The sequence below is a fragment of the Barbus barbus genome, assembly GCF_936440315.1.
Source record: "Barbus barbus genome assembly, chromosome: 31".
Classification (NCBI taxonomy): domain Eukaryota; kingdom Metazoa; phylum Chordata; class Actinopteri; order Cypriniformes; family Cyprinidae; genus Barbus; species Barbus barbus.
Genome location: NC_136759.1, coordinates 15,686,975 through 15,707,313, shown reverse-complemented (window position 1 = coordinate 15,707,313; position 20,339 = coordinate 15,686,975). Strand labels below are relative to the sequence as shown.

Sequence of the window (20,339 nt, the reverse complement as noted above, 5' to 3'; positions counted from 1 at the left end):
GCATAAAATTGTAAAATTTCTCAGTTTAAACATTTCTGTTATTTATGTTCTATTGTGAATAATATATGGCAGCGGCTATTTACACTAAGTGCAAATAGCAATAGCCGCGCTGTGGCAAGTTTCTGAAGCGGCTCTCTGCGCTGCATCATTAAAGATAGACACCTTGTCTATTTTTGACAGATAATAATAATAATAATAATCGTCTCGCTGTCGTCAAAGGCATCAGCAACAGGCGATATCTTTGACTATCGTCGATAAACTATACTATCGTCTATTGGCACCCTAAATTGAGTTGTGATGACGCTTTGTTTCCTTTCCATAATGTATTCTCTTGAAAATTCTTTATTGTAAAATGTGTGTTGAATGTAAACTCCTATTAGGAATTTAACCATTCAATGTGAATTTATCTGAGAATATTCTTAATTAAGGAAATCTATTCAGTGATTGGTCCATGCATATGTCGTCATCCAAAATACTGTTTGTGGCACAGCAAAGTGTCGTGAATCATCTCTATGACTGACACTTAAGATTTAGTCCTACACTTCGCTTAAATTACGACTGATATGGTTGATAACTAACTTTTAAGTGCAGCTTTGAGCCAAGAATTTTTTTTTTTTTCACTTAAGTCAATTCTTAGCAGTGTTATTGAGAGTAATTCTTAGATGCTTGATAAATACGGGCCCAGGTTTCACCAGCCCGATCTCACGGCAATTCGTACATATTTTACGAGGTGGCTAATTCGTACGAATTTGTACGACCTCACTCGTACAAATTCATACGATTTTTGCTTAATCGTACGTATTTTACGAGTTGCCAATTCGTATGAATTTGTACGAATGACTTACACCTAACCCCGCCCCTAAACCTACCCGTCACTGGGGTTTAGACAAATCGTACTGAATCGTACGAGTGAGGTCGTATGAATTCGTACGAATTAGCCACCTCGTAAAATGCGTACGAATTGCCGTGAGATAGCGTTGGTTTCACAGACAGGCCTTAGACTAAACCAGGATTAAGCCATTGTTCAATTAGGACATTTAAGTAATTTTGATATACATGCTTAGAAAAAAACATTACTGGGGTGCATATTGAGACAAAACAAAGGCCCTGATATATTTTAAGATCAGTCAGTGCAAGTTTATTTAAGTTGAAACAGCTAAGATTTACATTTTTGTCTGGGACTAGCCTTAAGCCTTGTCTGTGAAACCGGGGGATTATCTTTTACCTGCCCGTGTTATGTTACTTTTAGTACATTTTAACATTATTTTTGCTATATGAGTTTCAAGACATGCGCACTAGCTTTGGCATCTAATGACAAAACCTGACAGGCTTTTTGTGCTGCTAATTGCCAGAAGACCAGAAGAACATGCTACCCTGGTGAGTAAACATTTGATAATCTAACATATAAAATAATTTGAATAAACCGTTCTACACATATAATATCTAAGTAATGTTTATTTATAATGAAGTTATACTTGTGAGTTTGCTGACATAGTGCTAGTGTTTAGCTCCAACCATAATCAAACACACCTGATCTAGCTAATCAAGATCTTCAGAATTACTAGAAACTTCCAAGCAGGTGTGAGTTGGAGCTGGTTGGAGCTAAACTTGCAGAGCTGAGGTCCTCCAGGAAATGAGTTTGACACCACTAGTCTACAGTATTGCGACTGATCTCTCTTTTATTTCAGTATTTTTATTTTTTTTCAATCAGTGCAAAGAAATGCAAGTACTGGCAGTGCATCAGATGGAGAGATTGAAAAGTTCATCAAAAGATGGCTGCTGCTCACTTTGGACAGAGATGGGGTAAGAAAAGAACGGGCCTGAATGTTTACAAATTCTTCTAAAGGTATGTTCCAAATGTTAACATTTACCAGAGTTACCATTCATGTTATCAATCTGAGATTGTCTGAATAACCATATGTGTCATTGTCTGTTCCCCTTTTTGTCTCTCTTTCTGTCAATCTGTCCCTCTTTTAGGGTACGCTTACTTGAGGTAGCTCCTGGAGTTTGTCTTTTTGTTTTTTCCAAATAAATTCTAATATCACTCATTTTCATTGTGTCATTTTTATATTTGGGGAAAAGGAGCACATATGGATGTTATGGGGTAATTCATGGGGTAGTTGGTGGGGATGCCATAAAAATAAATGGGGTAAGGGTCAAACCCTTAGTCTTTGTAAAGGTGACGCATTTAGTTGACATGCATAAGTATATGTAGGCTTAACAAGGACACTGTAAAACATTTATACTTTATTTTAGTTGGAAGTAGATGCCATCTTAAGGATTTTAAGATAACAATGTCATTTTGTGGAAAAACTAATTATTCAAAGCTCTGGTTTTATGTAAAAACTGGAAGAAGTCTTTAATACACATTTTAGAAGTTATAATTCATGAGTAAGTGTGTATATATATTTTAATTTAGCGAACACGACTAGTACTGGCTAAGTGTCGGCATGATCGTGAAGCAGTGTCGGCTCAGTTTCAGTACCCAGACTCGGGCCAGTACTGGCTAAGGGTTTAATTTCTCGTTGGTGTGATTGTGGCCCAATGCCAGTGGTGTCGGCCCAGTTTCAGTATCCAGACTCGGGCCAGTACTGGCTAAGGGTTTCGTTTCTCGTTGGTGTGATTGTGGCCCAATGCCAGTGGTGTCGGCCCAGTTTCAGTACCCAGACTCGGGCCAGTACTGGCTAAGTGTTTAAATTCTTGTCGGCGTGATTGTGGCCCAATGCCGGCTGTTTTGGCAGCCGGACTCGGGCCACTGTATTTGGGCCGATTCTGGGGGGTCATTCATCCCATGTCTATGCAAAGTATGGCAACCGCAGCCGGGCCTAGTTATATCTTCCGGCCTGCCGGATCTGGGCCATTATCGGGCCAAACTGTTTTGGCTACCTGGGTAGATGCTAATGCTACTCTCACTATTTCTGTCATAGAAAGATATTAGAGAAATAGGAAGTATACTAGAATGCTTTTCCAGAATCGGAATGAACAATTCAGTGACTTGTTTATAAAGTCTTGCTGTAACAGTGTAACCTGTATGTAAGCACACTTGAAAAGCTGTTTGACCATTCAAATTTGGGGACGGGAGCTAGTTGTTGTGTATACCTGAATATAAAAATGACTATTTTGAGAGAATGCTGCCTTGGCATTTTCGAGGTTATGCTTATTTCACATAATCTACAGTAACATGCAACTTGTACAGTTTGTTTACGTATGTTCAGCTTGTGCCACCTTGTGTGGTTTCTGGTGCATGCATATTTATTGCACATGCATATAGATGGACATTAAAGTTTATCTCACCAAATGCAATGAATTTTCTATAACCTGAATGCAGGAAAGTAGTTATTGCCGCAGCCAGATATGAGTACTTAACAGGCCTACAGACTGCCTCTTATAATTACTAAGAGAGGAGTTTGAGAAGAAACCATGCAGTTTGACAATGGATTGAACTACAACATCTGTTAAAAATGTGAAAGCGATTTGAGACTCACCAGTTGGGTTATATGTTATGTTTAAGTTCAATATGCTGTCTCCTTATTTTGTGCTCGAACCATAGGCAAGATAATAGGCAATCGGGGACACACCATATTTAATTTGAAAAATATATTTTATTTAAAAAATATTGGTGTTGCTATTTTTTTAACCAGCAGGAGGTGGTATTGTACTAGTAGGCCTACTATTGTATTACTTTATGTTCTGAAGATGCTCAACAATCCCTGTCCTTCATTCATACTCTAATGCTGTAACAGTTGCCTTTCAAACGCTTTCCTCAATTTTATTTTCCAGTTGTAAAATTTGCCAGCATTGTATTGTATAGATTTCTTACATGGCATTAGGCCATCAATCATAAAGGAGTCATGAATCATGATTTGACAACAGAGTCTATTCTTTGCAATGGTGTTCCCGCTCTGTGTTGAATTCCTAGTATATCTTTTTACAGAAATCAAGAGGAATCTTAAATTAATTTTATATCCACAAAATATGATTAAATTACAATGTAGTGCTATTTTGCTGGAACATTTTACAACCTCTCCAAATCAGATTTAGTGATCTCTGCAGTCACATGAATTCATCTAAACTGAGAATAAGATTGAAGAACACAGAGTACTAGATTGCTTTCACTGCTTTCCAGTGGACAAGAACAGAAAATCATCAAGGTGGGACGCATCCAAGCATAATATGTGAAATATGTTCTCACACCAAGGGGCTTTTTGGCACAAACAAGTATATGTGCTTCATTCAAAGTTCTTTGTCAGATATCGCCATCACTCAGTCAAAACTGACCCTTTAGCCTTTAGCAGGGGTGTCTTGATCTAGCAGCTCTCAGAACACAATAGATGATGCTTGCATACGAGCCAGACTATTTTTGGTGCTCTGTGTTTCATACCTTGTGGCACATTATCACATTTCTCGTATTCAAAACGTTCTATTCCCAGGAGATGATGCAACATTTTATGTTTCAAATGATTTATACACAATAGACTCTTAATTTACGTTCTAAAGCTTTGAGATACAATACTGTTACAGAAAAAAAATATATTTTCAATTGGACAGTTCAGAAGTTCTGGACAGTTTTTACTGTTTAAAGATATGTTTTTTTTCTTTCTTTTTGTTCATGTAACTTACAGCAATATAACAAAAAAGTCTTACAACAAACCTGCATTTTGTACAAGTAAACGTTGCTCAGAAACTTTTACTCCCTTTTAAAACAAACCAATCAACAATTCAAATTTCAAATGACTGTAATAGCCAATAGGATAGTTTATTTCAATAAGCAGATTTAATTCATGCATTTATAGATGTCAATAGTTTCCAGCTTATACATAATGAATCCTAAAAGTGATTCTAATTGTACTTTATATGTAAAAAATATAAAAAGCAATGGTAAAAATGCTTTTGATTGTAGAATAATGCTAACATAAACCTATTAACATATGTCTTTTATATGTTTGTGGTCATAATCACAACTTTATCAGTCTTCATTTATTTGGCTTATCTGAAAATCAGAACTGGTGTCTCTTGGATATGCATCAAATTTGTCACTGTATTCAAGGACTTTTATTGTTAACCAAAGGCAGAGGATTAATTTTATAATGAGGGAAGGAACTGATATGGTAATTTAGGAGGAGGGATGAGACACTCCCTGCACCTGAATTACGCCTGGGGTTCAACGCTATATAAGAAACATCTCATCACCTTTCTCAAATAGTGTCCGTTCCCTTGCCTGAGAGCTAAACAGGTATGGTATACTGTTTCTTTACACTGATCTCTACTGCTTTTTTTCTCTTAAATGTAAAACAAAAATAACACAAAACATTCAAAGTAATTGCTTTCATCATGATTAACTGAAGTTAAGGTTGTAATATTGGATGATTTGACTTTTCAATAGGTGATTTTATGTCATGTTCTGCGGTTGCTCTGTAGCAGGAATGATGCTGTGGCTCTGCTTCTGTGCACTGGCTCTCGTCCTGCAGCCGGTTCACTCGGCCTTTAACTGCTCCACAGTGTTTAACAGGGTTCCAGGTGAGTCTCTGACCTTCCAGATGTGAGACAATCCTTCATTCTCTGCAATTTCCTCAACACTAACTCCTCTCTTTTTGGCTAGACAATAATGATCTGGTGGTAGACTGTGGCACCAACATGATCACTCTGGAGGTAAACCTGTGCACTGCTGAGTGGGCAGGCTTTGACCCCAATGGCCTGGCCCTGAACGGGGAGCGCAATAATGCCCAGTGCAAGGGGACCATTGATACCACTGTCAACCCACCTGTCATCCGCTACCATCTGCCAGTCAACCACAGCCAGGAGAACCCATGTAGACAGTCTCTGCAGGTGGGAAGAAAAAATATGTTTATGTCTCATCAATCTTCAAGAGCTGGAAAACTTTTTTTTGTTTTTATAAATCACAGTTGTGGTGTGGCAATTTATTTTAAAACAAAATAAAAACGACTAAGGTTATTAAAATGCTAAAAAAAAAAAATTGTAAAATAACCAAAACATTTTTATCCTTTTGCCTAGTTAATTTTAAATGGTGTAAAAAAATAAGGCCATAAAAGTTGCATGCATATAATTATAAAAAATAGTAAAACAAAAGTATAGCTTGTCTGGAAATGTTTAAAATATATGTGCATTTTTAACTATTTGTATACCATTTTAATCAAATTTTCTAGATCATTTTAAATGCTATTAGAAAATACAAAAATGAATAAGTTCATAAAAAATCGTTTAAGTACTAATTATAAAAAACATAAAAAAATAATAATTACACAAAGTATATAAAGTATATATTTTTTTATTAATACAAAAATGTTTTAAAATATCTTAAAGTATATACATATTTTTTTTAAAACAGTAAAATGTAGTAAATAATCAAAGAAAAATGTATTTTAAAAATGTAAAAATGGTTTTATATGTATTGCATTTTTGTACAGCACTTTATTGAATTTCAATTTGGACATTTTTAGATTGTGGATGAGGTGCCCAGCTCCTCTGGTCCATTCAGCATGTTCTCCAGCATTCAGTCCGTCATTATCACAGGATACATTGATACGCCCAGCTCCTCAGAGGGCGTCATCAGTTACTCCACAGACCTCTTCTACCACTTCTCTTGCCGTTACCCGCTGGAATATCTCATCAACAACACTCAGATTGTAGCGTGAGTATTCAGACATTCACAGCATACTTCAATGGCAGTATGACAGCAAAAGGCCTGACTTGGTTAATATTCTTCATGCAGGTCATCAGTGTCAGTGGCCACTAGAGACAACGATGGTACTTTCATTGACACTCTCAGCATGGGAGTCTTCAATGTAAGTGGGGATTTGTCTTAAATTGTTCACTCTGAATTGAAAATATGTACCATTTTAAAGATATTTTTGATTATTTCTGTTTTAGAACACAGATTTTAATAGCCCATTGGTGGTTCCGCCTACTGGATTAGAGCTGCGCAGTAAAGTCTATGTTGAAGTAAAAGCTGCCAATCTCACTGGAAAGTAAGAACACTGCAGTTTTCTCTTGGACAGTGAATGGCATGTTTCTTAAGGGTTTTATTGTGAAATGAAATACAACTTTTCTGCCTTTTTCAGTTTTCATCTTTTGCTGGACCACTGTTTTGCAACCTCATCATCGTATAATCACACCAAAAACAGACAGCATAGCTTTTTCACAGGGTGAGTTACTTCTTATTAAGAATTTATTGCTCATATCACTAAATTTGACTCTTAGTTGTTGATGTGTGTGTGCTAGTACGTCAATGTTTCTCTATTGTTTCATCACAGATGCGTAGTAGAGAACCGGACAACGGTGCTTTATAATGGCCGCTCCAAGTTTTCCAGATTTTCATTTGAAGCCTTCCGCTTTGTGGAGCACCGTAATCAAGAAATGTCTACTATATACCTGCACTGCATACTGCGACTCTGTGAACCGAACAAGTGCCAAGAACTTCTTGATGTATGAGTCTTTTTCTGTTTTAATAGAATGGATTGATTGTCCAATTATCATTTTACTTATTTTACTCGTACAGTCTTGCAGCTCTACCAGAACACGAAGGCGAAGGGCCCTAGAACCTTACGGATCGCCAGCTAAAGATTCTGCCACAGTGTCTGTGGGTCCTCTGTACACTGCAGCCCTGAGTAAGTCAGTCACATACACACATGAATCCAGAATGAGACCAGTCTGAGACCCAGCTTATTGTCAAACATACTGAATTCCAAATGAGAGCGAATTTGAGATGCCTTACTACTCTCTCTTTTTGATCCTGTAGAGAATGATGTTCCCTCTGCATTGGCCTCTGGTATGAAATTCTTTTTGAAACTTCACTTCAATCCAAATATTGCCTAGTTCATTTGAAATGGTGTTAGAATACCAAATTTTTAAAAATTAATATGGTCTTTAAAGCTGCATACATGCGATTTTATTAATGAATTTTCATAGGTAATTTTAAATTCTGTTAGAAAATACAAAATTAAACATTAATAAGGTCATAAAAGTTGCATGCACACTAATGGTTAATATAGTCAAATTTAAAAAATAAATTTTAGAAAATGTATAAATATATTTTAAACCATTGGTATACAATATTAATCACCTTTTGCATAGTTACTTTTAAATTGTGTTTGAAAATTAGGAAAACAATTCAATTAACAAGGTCATAAACCTGCAGACATAACAATTACAAAAATAGTAAAATGTAAAAAAATCTATTTTTAAAATACAAAATTTAAAAATGTAATGTATAAAAATATATTATAATTATGAAAAATATATAAAGTATAAAAAGGTTTTTAAAGGGGTCATCGGATGCCCATTTTCCACAAGTTGATTTGATTCTTTAGGGTATTAATTAAAAGTCTATACTTTGGTTAAAATTTCTCAATGGTAGTGTAAAAAAACACATTTTTTACCCTGTCAAAATCAGCTCTGTTTTCTGTAAGCCATTCTAGTCCATGTTGCTTTAAATGCTAATGAGCTCCGCTGACCCCGCCCCTCTCTTCCGTGGAGTGAAGAGCAGACTGTAAACTCCAGCTGCGAAACTGGCTAACTAGCACATTACTAGGAAAGGCGATTTGCAAAGATTAATAAAAAACCCTTATACTCACTTCTTCTGTTGGTGAGACTGGATCACGAATGATTCGTGCGAACATAGACACATTTAGGCAGATTGGGGATCGGCGCATTCACTTCAAAACAAAAGTAATGTTAATCCTCTGCGTCTTCAGCGGCTCAGATGTCGGGAGTAAATGACGACTGCTATATTCATTATTACATCCAACAACAAAGCACCTCAATCGCTTAATCGGAGACATCTTGTCTTCCCCTGTACCGAAGTCGACACAATGGCGGACAGCTCTTAGCTCTCTCAGGGCGGGTCTAAGACGGCCTTGTCAATCAACTATCGTGGGAGCAGCCTGTGCTGAACTACGTCATTCTGACAGGACTCTCAGAAACAGCCTAATTTGAGAAAGGGGATTTAAAAAAAAAAAAAAAAACACTGGATGGATATTTATCATTATAGGATGGATGTGTACACACTCTTCCAACACATATTTATGTTCAAACAACTTGTAAAGAGAATTTTGCATCCGATGACCCCTTTAAATATGATCAAAACTAGTATTATAAAAAGTAGCATTATATAGCATTTTATTTAAAAATAATAGGTCATAAAAGCTGCATACATGCTAAATAGTAAAATGAAAAACATAATGAATAATTTAATTTAATTCTTTTAAACACGTTTCTATTACTTTTTAATAATTATTTGACAGTGAAATGTGAAATAATTATTAAAAAGTAATAGAAAAGTGTTTAAAAGAATTAAATATATTTAATTTAAACATATATTTAAACATATTGCACTTTGATGTAACTGAAATTCAGATGAAAATACTTCAGCACTAACAGCACAGTGCCATATGTTGACAGCGACTGTTTGTTTGTCTTGTGAATCAGGAGGCAGCCAGCCATTAAACAGGGACAATATGAACGTGGCTGGAGTGGTGGTGGGGGTCATTTTTGCCACCGGCGGTGCTGTGTTGCTGGTTATGGCTGGATGGTTTGTGCTGAAGAGGTTTTGCTGGGCTGGTGCTCTGCCTCGGGCTTTCCACTAAGAGATCCATCAACTCACCATCTGTTTTGCATTGAATGAAGCTTAATTTGATATGCCGCTAAGACGTCTGATCACATCACAGCATCTGCACAAACCAGCAAAGAACTGCTTTGCATAATGCCTATTTAGCATATTTTAATCTATTTAGACAGTGCACTTGGAAGAAAACTCAGATGCTTAATTCTCTCATGTACTGCTATTGACATTGTTTGATATGTTTTAGATGTATGTTAGCTGAATTATAAGAGGTTTGTAGGCACAGCTGAAGTATTGAGAGGAACAAACTGTGGATGAAATCCTTTTGTAATATTTTGATTACACATTGCTTCTTCTACATATTAGCTCAGGGGTTTTCAAACCTTTTGATGCCAGGAACTTGATCGAAAGACCCTCTTCTTGAAATATAAAGGCAGCTATATTTTATCATGTATAAAGAACCATTTATATTGTGTGAGAAATATTAAGTTTGATATTATAAAGATGATGTTGTTTTCTAAAGTAAATAATTGGCTGTTAGTTGGACTGTATCATAAGCAAAGTCATTTTTCAAATAATATCTGGAAAGTTTTCTACTGACGAATTTGAATGTAGTATAAAAATAATGTTTTTAATTCAATTAAGATTTATTTGTAATGAGCTTTTTTTTAAATATATTTTGTGTTAAAAATGACTGCATTTGATAAACAAGTTAACTTTGACAGCCCTAAAATATAATTTTAAAAAGTTTTCTTTTTTAGTTTAAAGTAGTTTAGGGCATAGTTTTCTTTGTGTATAATTTTTCAAATTTTCTACGGACCCCAGTTTGAAAACCCCTGTATTAGCCAATGACGTGCTGCTTCCTACTCTAATATATCACAATTGTTTAGATGTGATTTATTTAGAAATAACTTTTATTCATATACTGTAGTTGAGGCAGTAATCGATGGACAACATAAATTCATTTCAAATATGTACAAATTGAACTTTTTTTATTTACATGTTTCTGAAACATATCCACACATTACACAAAATATATTCAGTAAAAGAAAGAAAGCTTTTCTGTTCTGTCTTTTACTTCAATGTATTTCACTGAACTTTACATAAGGTTCTTTCTGAAAACTGTACAAACAACAATATTGTTCTACAAAAGTTACAGGTCACAATGTACAATCCGAACATAAAAGCTATTATTACAGTACGTTACATTTGCATTTCTGATTGGAATGTTGGTGTGTTGTTTAGTTTAGAGTGTGTACGATATCTTGTAATAAGGCTGTGAGTCTGGTTGAGAAATCCTCCTGTATGGACTCTATGTTTGTCTGATGGAAACCAGCTGACTCACCATGGCTCTGGTTTTCTTGTAGAGTGGTCATCTGTTGGTCTAAGTTAGAAATAAACTGTTGATTCTGAGCTGAGGAATTCTGGCAGAACTGATCCACTTTTGAAGTCATCACATCCCTTGGAGGCTGTACCGAGGCAAGATGGCCTGCCAAAGCTATCTTGAGTGCCGCCACCTTCCCTTGTACCTCTAAACTGAAGGTACACACTTCCTGTCCCAGCCTGGCAGTGACTTCCTCCCAAAGCTCCTTTCTGCTGCTGTCTCGTTCCTCCTCTACAGCCTCAAATACTTTTGTTTTAAAGTCCTCAAAGGCTGCTGTCCTTTTCTGGTGGCTTTCATCCAGAGCTAGCGTGATCCTCTGCACTGCTTCCTGGTAGAGTGTGGCTTCCTCTGGGTTCAGGTCCTGGAGGTTCAGATTGAGTTTCTCACAGAGTTCCTGAGTGTTGGACTGGAGAGCCGTCTGGAGCTGCTTAGTGAAGGGGGTCAGGAACTCCTTGATATTGGTCATGGTGTGTTCTGGGTGGCTGGGGTAAGGAGATAGTCTCTCCCTCAGCTCAGCAAGCTCCTGCTTTAGACGAGCCCTCAGGCGCTCAGACTCCATACTCAGCTTTCTTCTCAGTTCAGCTGCCATGGGGTTGTGAGTGTCTTGGGAGTAAAGGTCACTGCTCACCACATGGTTCTTCCACACACCACTGCAAAACAGGATCAGGGGTCATTGATTTGGACAAAGACTAGAATGTGGACTAGAATGTCCATGTTAAAGAAAAGATAAGGCTAGTTTTTGCCAAGTTATTCAAAATGTACTTTTTTGTTTTCTTGCTAGTTTATATGGTTTAAGAAACTTTTAAAATTTTTCAAGAAAAGTTTCAATTTAAATGTGGTATGACCATCAAGTAAAAAAGAAATAACATTTTCCATACAACATGAAAACGTTTGAGTGTACACCTAATTTTAAAAATTTCAATGTATTTTTCAAGTTGAAAAGTATTTTTTAAATAAATATTAATTATTAATTCATAAATATCTTAATTTTTTGTGGGTTGCACTACATGACATGACAAAAGTTTTTAAATATTAATAAGCGGTTTTGTTAAAATATTTTTTTACCCTAAGAAATAATAATAAAATATTATTCCAAACTACATAATAAGGTTTTCCATTCAAGAATTTAATTATTTTTAATGAGGCATTTTTCTTCAACAGCTGTATCACCTTGACATTTAGAAATTAAACATGCTCATCACAAAAAGGATGTATTCAAGACATGGCATGTATGAATTTTATTTTTAATAAATCAAAATAAAATAAATGAGCATCAAGTTATTGTGCCTGTTAATCAACACTATGAGAGTGAACTTACTTTGAATCTTTGGCAAACATTTTCTTGTCAGTAGCCTGATTGTCTCTCTGCAAACTCCATGCTTCTCGACTGATCTCATTGAGTGGAAATGCTGAAAGGAAGGATGGTTGCATTAGATCAGTGTAAAATAATAATCATAATCCCCATATTAGAGGAAATGAACTTGAAGAGGAAACAAACCTGTTGTGGTAGCAAAGACCAAAGCCAGTGTAACAAGCTGCAGATTCATATTTATTTACTGAAGGTTATTCTAGAAAAAAAAAAACAGAAAGAAGATTTAAGTATTTAGATCCATTCATTTTAATGTTATTGACTGACAATATTTTGAAAGAGGACAATTTTCACCTCATCAATTAATTATTCTATTCTCTTACCTGTTGATGAGAAAATGAGAATTTGTTCTCGGGGTTCACATTTAAAGCAGTCCCTTATCAGAGGTTGTCCTGCTCTTCATCTGTGTCAACACGTACCACGTGGAGGGTCAGTTTGATAACGATAGGCCCTCGGAACCTAAAGGTATTTTGCCGACTGGCCTCTTCAAATCTGCTCTCTTCCAACAACACAAATTCAGAGTATTCAATGATGTCACATCAAGGACATTATTGACGCAATTCCAAGTCAGGCAAGGTCAATGCTATTGGGATATGTTTACTACTAACCGGAGGTGTTTGGTCAACTCTTACTTGAACAGGTTTGAATACTTTTCATTTCAAATGTGGATGCTCTGTCCCAGGACTTATGTTGGCTGTGAACTTAACTGCATGAAATTTGGCTTACTTTTATCAGTCATAAGAGACCCACAGCAATGACACAGAAATAAGTCGCAGAGAATGAACCCTCCAGGCCTGTGCTTGCTGCATTATCTCTGGCTCCACAAACAAAGGTGCTGTTTGTTTGTACTTTACTGAATGGGTCCTTTTTGGTTTGCTTTGAGTCTACAGGGTCGTAGTTAGTGATATACAAAACAGCTTGCTTTGAACATTTGATTATTCCAGTTTAGACCCACTTTCTGGCAGCTGTATAAGTGAGCATTAGGCAAGAACAAGGGAATTTTGCCATAAAAATGCCATAGTTTTAGTTACCAAACATTCTGTTTTGTGTATTGAGTAATGTGTTGTGCAAATCTAAAGCACTACGTCATTGTAATTTGCTCCATTCATTTTGTACCATGGCTGTCTGGGCAATAACATGATTTAGCCAGAGATGTTATGCCATCGTGCAACTATGGTGAACTTTTACCTTTTCCTTATATTTCCAAATATTATTAGTGTATCACTATAGTTATATTCCTTATCTAAAAAAAAATGTTGGCTGTGAAGTTATATCTTATCACTAACCCAAAAACTAAACAGTCTTTATGCAGACTTTAGACACAGAGGCGCTTGCGTCATTGGAGAGTTAGATCTTTAAATAACGACACAGTTAAAGAGTCCAGATGCAAAAGCCAGTAAGTGCCATTTGAAATAATCTAAAATGACCGTTTCTATCAGGCTGAAATGTGGCAATGAATAGATTATTTTCATTACCATTAAAGTGAAATAAATGAACATAAACATAGAAGCCTGAGAAAAATGCTTTTGCATCTGAACTCTTCAGTTGTTCTCCAGGAAGGGATCGCAGGCTAACTCTCCATGTTTGGAAACACGATATTGAGTTAAACTTACGATAACAAATTGTGCAACAGGTTGTTTTGTGGAAATGGGTATCAGTTAACTATATAATCATGTGGTTTTATTCTTTTTATTTTATCATTATGTTTTTATCATATTACCATTTTACAACTGCAACACTAAAGTTACCTCATTGAGTTAATTCTTACGTAGGGCTAAAAGTGTGTGAAATGTCAAAATATATTACATAATTGAAGTTACCATTAGGTCATAGTCCACACACACACTCTGCTAAAGTAATTCAGGGTCCAAGTTCACTGATTTTGAAGCACATTACAAAATAATTATGTCATCATATGTGTGGTTAGCATATAGTGTTTAACCGAATAGATTCATATTGTTTTTTCACTTCAATTTTTATGACCAGTTTACATTGTCAATGCTATGTAGGATTTCTTTGCACAGTTCAAAGATTGTAACAATTTTGTGTTCATTTCGAGCTTGTTTAAATTTGTATAGGGCTGTGGATCCTGCAGATTCAACTTTAACCCAGATATCGCAATCGGTTTACTAGGCTGACCATGGCCTTCTCACCTACTGTGTGCGCATCAAACAAATGAAGCCAAGGGATGTGAAAAACAAGGTTTGTTGTTTCAGCGTCCCATTGCTTGTTTGAATACAGAGTGCCTGGAATGTTCTCTTCTACTGCCAAAGCATTTGAGAAAGTGCACACTAGTAGAACATTTCTGGTAGGACTTTTTTTCATAAGACTGCAACTTGTGACTGATTTAATGTTTTTCAGATGTGCTGAAAGACATTTAAAGCACAGCCAAATACATTAATCAGTTTCACTGTGGCCTGTAATCTGAACTGGCAGCATCAGGTTGCATCTTTCTACCTATTGGCATGTGTGATACTTTATCTCTAGACTGTTCATGAATCGTTCAGCATGGCAGGGAGAGAGCTTCCTGTATGCCTTCGAGCTTTCTCTGGATAGTAAACTGACATGATGTGCTCATTCAGGGTTTGCCTCTGCTGGCCTACCCTACTTTGCTGGTTCTTTTCCCCAAGACTGAGCACAGTTGTTGGATCAAACGTAACTCTAAGACTTCCTGAAAGATCTTCTTGCAAACCAGGTAACTTGAATTTTTCTGGGACATGAGGATGTGAAATTGCATTAAGTGGGTGTTTATTAAAGTCCCAGGAGTTAATATTTATTGCAGTGTGAACAAGACAACTGACTTCAGCTCTTTACCTTGCCTTGATCATGTATGTTGGCTACTCTTATGTGTTTTAATAATAAAATAATAATAATATTTTACCCTTGTTCTGTTAAACTCTGAAAATGCATTATAAAAATGTTAAAATAGAAAGAGTGATATAATCATTTTGATCACTTGTGATTAATTTAATTGCAAGCAATGATATAATTTCAAAAAGAGTTCAAATTAATTTATGTATTGCTAGTTACAGAAACTGGCCTAATCAAGAAGAATTCAGCTATTTTTTGATTACATTTTAATTACAGTGGAAGATGTTGTTAGAAGACCAAGCAAATTAGTTAGAGTGTGAAAAGTGTGTTTTAAGAGCTTATTTTAAAAAATTTCACATTGCCAAAAATTACGTATTTCAAGAAATACTTAAAGAATAGGTTCACCCAAAAATAATCATTTTCTTCCAATTTACTCACCTTCAGGACATCCAAGATGTGGATGAGTTTGTTTCTTCATTAAAACAAACTTGGAGAAATTTAGCATTACCTCACTTGTTCACCAACGGATCCTCTGCAGTGAATGGGTGCCGTCAGTATGAGAGTCCAAACAACTGATAAAAACATCACAGTAGTCCACAAGTAATCCATATGACTGCAGTCCATCAATTCTTCAAACTTCTTGTGAAGTGAAAAGCTGTGCGTTTTTATTCATCACTAATAACGTCATAATTAATACCGATGCTTCTGACGATTTAAAGTTAATACGCTTTATTAAAATTGTTTGATTTGTTTGATGATTAGATGATGGACAAACACACAGCTTTTTAATTCATAAGACATTAATTGATGAACTGGAGTTGTGGATAACTTTTGGATTATTGTTATGTTTTTAGTCAGAAGTTTGAACTCTCATTCACTGCAGAGGATCCATTGGTGAACAAGCGATGTGATGCTAAATTTCTCTAAAACTGTTCTGATGAAGAAACAAACTCATCTAAATTTTGGATGGTCTGAGAGTGAGCACATTTTCATTTTTGTGTAAACTATTCCTGTAAGAATTAAATTGAGTTTGAGAAAGATTATCTTCTAATTTTGTACACTCTGAAGGTTTTTACTGCCCAGAGGGAGGTGAGGGTCCAGTTCCATGTCCCAGAGGAACATTTGGACCAAGTTTTTGGGCCACGTCCATAAACGACTGCATCAGCTGCCCACCACATCACTATGGACCTAGAGAAAGCTTTAGCAATTGCCTGCCCTGTGGACCCTGGTCACAGCAGCCTCTGTCTGGACAGGACAGCTGTACAGGTTTGCAAGGGGGTCAAGTCTTTCAGGTAACAGCTGATTACATCGTTTACATAAGTTCCCATGCATTTGTAGCTAATTGTGGAGAAGCAATCTGTAGACCTCTTCTCAGACATACTCTCATGTTTCAACCTAGTGGGAGTCTAGTTACCACTCTCACTGACTGCTGAATGCTCTTTTCATCAGTTACTAGTCACTAAGGAAATCAGTCAAGATTTGTTGTCTCTAACGGATGCCGTCTTCCCAATCCTGAATGTAGGCCAGTGACGGGCAGCGTCCATGTACTTTGGGATACACACAGAAAGGTGAAGACTGTGTGTTGAAGGTCTATGAGATCTGCAAGGAAGAGCACGTAACCAGAAAGGAGAATGTCTGGACCACAAGCAATGGAAACAGTATTGCTCTCAGCAGGTGAGCGTTCACTAGGACAGAGAAAACCGAGGTAATATTGAGAAACCTGTATTGCAGTCATGCTGTTTGCACAGTGATTATGACATACTCGCCATTCAGCCATTGCCATTCAAAATATTATGAATGGTGCATGACAACTTGGTTATTTTGCTCATGAAGGACAACCAATGTTCATAGTGTTGAATGGTTGACTAGTGTTTTCTAGAGCAAATCAGTGACCTCTAAAGCAAAACACCTTCCTCCATGAACTTTTATCACACACATAGGGGCCACTTGTGTACCACTGAACGTGATATGTGACTCAAGACCCAGTGACGCAGTTTTCTCTTTGAGCAATATGTCAATTGTTTTACCCCCCAGGTGTGTCTATCTCCTGAGCTGTATAAAGGCTATGATGGTTCCCTGGGACTGTGTGCTTGCAGAGGGTGTCCAGGCCTGAGCCAGACAGGGTTGAGTGTCTGGCTCAGCGGGGTAACAAATTATTTTAAGTTTAAATAACTATTTTTGTTTTACAGTGTAGATGCTTTTTTCATCTAATATTTATATTATATTTCAGCTGTATTTCAGTTACCGAGAATTGTTTTTGATATTTTAAGTTTTAGTTTTAATTTAAAAATAACAACAATGCTATACTGGGGGACAAATGCCTTTTGAAAAAAAAATCCAAAAGCAAAACAAAAACATATTACACTATGGAAAAGAGAGATTCTGGAAAGTTTTTAAAAACTAGTGCAAAAAGTAACATCCATAACAAGTATGCAATTCAGAAAAATAATTTATCATATAATTTCATAAATCAACATAATTTGAAAAAAGTAGTAAAATTAAACAATAAACATAAGAAATAAATTATGTTAAAAAAATATATATATATATCATTTTTATTTTATTTTTTATGATAATGAACAACGTAATAGAAATGTAAGTATAGTGTCCCAGTTGACTCTGTACAGATCCTCAACATCAAGCAAAGACTTGATCTTTTGAGTTTTTTATTCCTTTAGTGTCATAATCCATTGGACGATTTACTGCAAAAAAAGAAAGGAAACACAGTATGACTGGATAACTTTACAACAAAGTACACAATGTGAGGGACTTGCACAGGACATTGAGAGTGTAATACAGCCCTGTTTACACACGCTTAGCACAAACAGTGGTAGGATAACACCCTGACCTATTTGTCATTAAACTACCCTTGTGTTTTCTTAAAAGGTGAGCATGTCTGGAAGCATGCTGGAGATCGTCCTCAAACACTAGGACTCCCGTGGGAGCTTGGAATGCAATGTTCATCTCAACTTCTCCAGGCCTGTGTACACAGTGCAAACAGGGGGTGAGTGGCCAGAGACAAGGGTAGGAAGTACAGAGGGTTTTGTGACCACGGTTTATCAGCAGCTTGTGCAGAGGTGGGCTTCTTTGGTCTGCTTAATGCTGTCCCTGTGGAGGTCAGGAGGTTGATTCTGGCCCACAGCCAGCAAACCAACAGCCTTTTTGGACCCAGATACAGACCGTGGTATCTAATACATCATGTCTTATTTATACACGCAACCAGTGTATTAGACATGTTTAATGAGATACGTTTTATTAGGAAACATTAAAGACAAAGAGGAAGCCTGGGACTCTCATTGGTCCAGTAAATCATCAGCGTTTGGTACATCCGATATGAGGCCTGGAGGAGTCTTGAACCCAACAGCATGTCTACATCCAGGAGACATTCTTCTTTTTACCGTGACCCAACAGCACTGTCCTCAGTATGATGTATAAGTACATGCTGACATGTGATTCATCTGCTGCCCATCCATTTTCACTGTCCCAGATTGTCACAGAGGGAATGCTGCTTTTTCCACAGAGACAGCTTGTACAACACTAATGCTGCATTTGACTGGGGACCCTTCAGATTATTGGCACAGGACCAAGAACTGGCATGATCTGCCCACTCCCTTTTTCCATAAGTCTTTATGAGCCTGGGGTGTACGCTTTCAAACTCAGCAGCCACCAGCACAGGCAACTGGTATATGATCCATTTTCACATTACAGCAGATAACCATTATAAATGTTTTTCAAATTCTCTACTATTTAGTCTAAATAAAAATAAAATTTATAATCCCATATTTTAAATATTTAAAACTAAATTCAATTATTTTAAATGTAAAAGTAAATTTGAGGTTTTTTTCCCAATTATATATGTTTACACTCATACTTTGGCAAAATAACAGCTTTAAACAATACAGTAAAAACAGTAAACTTATTAGAATTTAAAATAACTTCTATTTTCATATGTTTTAAAATGAAATTTATTCATGTGACTCAAAGCGGAATTTTCACCAGCCATTAGTCCAGTCTTCAGTGTCACACGATCCTTCAGAAATCAATCTAATTAACTGATTTGGTTCTCAAGAAATATTTCTTGAGATTATAATGTTAAAAACAGTTGTGCTGTTTAATGGTTATGTGTAAACTGTGATACATTTTTCAGGATTCTTCGATGAATAGAAAGCCCAAAAGAACAGCATTTATTTGAAATCTTTTGTAACATTGTAAATATCTTTACTGTCAATTTTCATCAATTAATGCATCCTTACATAATAAAAGTAATACTTGTTTTCTTTTAAAAACATTGTATTTTCTTTATATACTATATTCTAAATGATAAATGATTATTTCTTAGTTTTTCTCACACATCACATCTTATATTTTCATCTCGTATCAACTTTTACAGGCAAATGTGTTTGTTATTGTGAAAATGACATGGTTGTAGTTTATTCTAATTAAAAAAAACTATCTATTCTTATTATCTGAAAATCTATTAATAAATCATTTTCACACAATAAATATTTAAATTGTTTATTGTTTTTATTTCACCTTGTTTAGTTTATCAAAATTGTAAATATTTAACAATTGTTCCTGTTTAAAGATTGAAAGTCTTGGTCTGACAATTTAAGGAAAAAAACAAAACAATGGAAATCATAAAAAGCAACTGAAATGTAGCAAAAGTAAAAAATCAAGGCATAATAAATAGTTTTCAAGACTTTCACATATTAATTGCTAGAATATTGGCTATTTTATAGTACTTAAAAAGCACATATTCTGCATGACCATATTCTACATCCTAATCCTTAACTTAACAATTACTTTACTAAGCAGTAATTAGGAGTTTATTGAGGCTAAATTGATAGTTGATAGTTAATTAATAGCAAGAATTAGACCTTAAAATAAAGTGTGACCAAAAGTTAAAATCTGTGAGTTGTAATAAAATTCAGCCACTATGTCATATATTCACTGATGCTCTTGTTTGGTCTCTTCAGTATGTGAGGGTAGTGCCTGCAGGTGGAGAGTGCTATGACACTGGACCCTTCATGGGCATTGCACAGAGGCGCCAACTGCTGCTCCGCCCCGATTGGCTGATGATCGGATTCGGTGGGCTTTAGTTGGAGCTGTGGTAATCCTGTGCTTGTGCGTCACAATATTGTTAAATTATAAGGGAGGCTTTAACAAAAACCTCAGTGTTAAAAAAGCTTGGCTTATTG

At 36.0% G+C, this 20,339-nt stretch overlaps 3 protein-coding genes across 22 annotated transcripts in view; 2 read left to right on the top strand and 1 right to left on the bottom strand.

Annotated features, from left to right (window-relative positions):
* Window positions 1–5,423: 5,423 nt before the first annotated feature.
* On the top strand, window positions 5,424–10,621 carry LOC306851102 (zona pellucida-like domain-containing protein 1; the record flags this gene model as incomplete). The annotated part of the gene is made up of 10 exons (XM_079387193.1): window positions 5,424–5,517; window positions 5,600–5,826; window positions 6,459–6,649; window positions 6,731–6,803; window positions 6,889–6,986; window positions 7,080–7,163; window positions 7,272–7,443; window positions 7,517–7,625; window positions 7,757–7,786; window positions 9,445–10,621. 10 exons carry the CDS (start codon window positions 5,424–5,426, stop codon window positions 9,600–9,602), a joined length of 1,236 nt encoding a protein of 411 aa, XP_079243319.1. The 3' UTR covers window positions 9,603–10,621.
* On the bottom strand, window positions 10,553–12,715 carry LOC306851103 (uncharacterized protein). 2 transcript variants are annotated; one of them, XM_079387194.1, is made up of 4 exons: window positions 12,654–12,715; window positions 12,460–12,529; window positions 12,280–12,370; window positions 10,553–11,611 (listed from the first exon to the last, which is right to left on the bottom strand). In XM_079387194.1, exons 2-4 carry the CDS (start codon window positions 12,506–12,508, stop codon window positions 10,819–10,821), a joined length of 933 nt encoding a protein of 310 aa, XP_079243320.1. In that variant the 5' UTR covers window positions 12,509–12,529; window positions 12,654–12,715; the 3' UTR covers window positions 10,553–10,818. The 2 variants fall into 2 exon arrangements, with proteins under 2 accessions (XP_079243320.1, XP_079243321.1); XM_079387195.1 differs by lacking the exon at window positions 12,654–12,715 and adding an exon at window positions 12,625–12,641.
* A 75-nt stretch (window positions 12,716–12,790) lies between these two features.
* LOC306851100 (uncharacterized protein) overlaps window positions 12,791–20,339 on the top strand; it is a 32,035-nt gene continuing 24,486 nt past the window's right edge. For 5 of the 19 annotated variants that reach the window (XM_079387181.1, XM_079387182.1, XM_079387183.1 and 2 more), the window contains exons 1-5: window positions 14,645–15,025; window positions 16,210–16,433; window positions 16,664–16,815; window positions 17,176–18,823; window positions 20,118–20,265. The gene's annotated coding sequence lies outside the window, so the exon portion shown is untranslated. The other 14 variants (XM_079387187.1, XM_079387179.1, XM_079387176.1 and 11 more) reach the window with 14 other exon arrangements.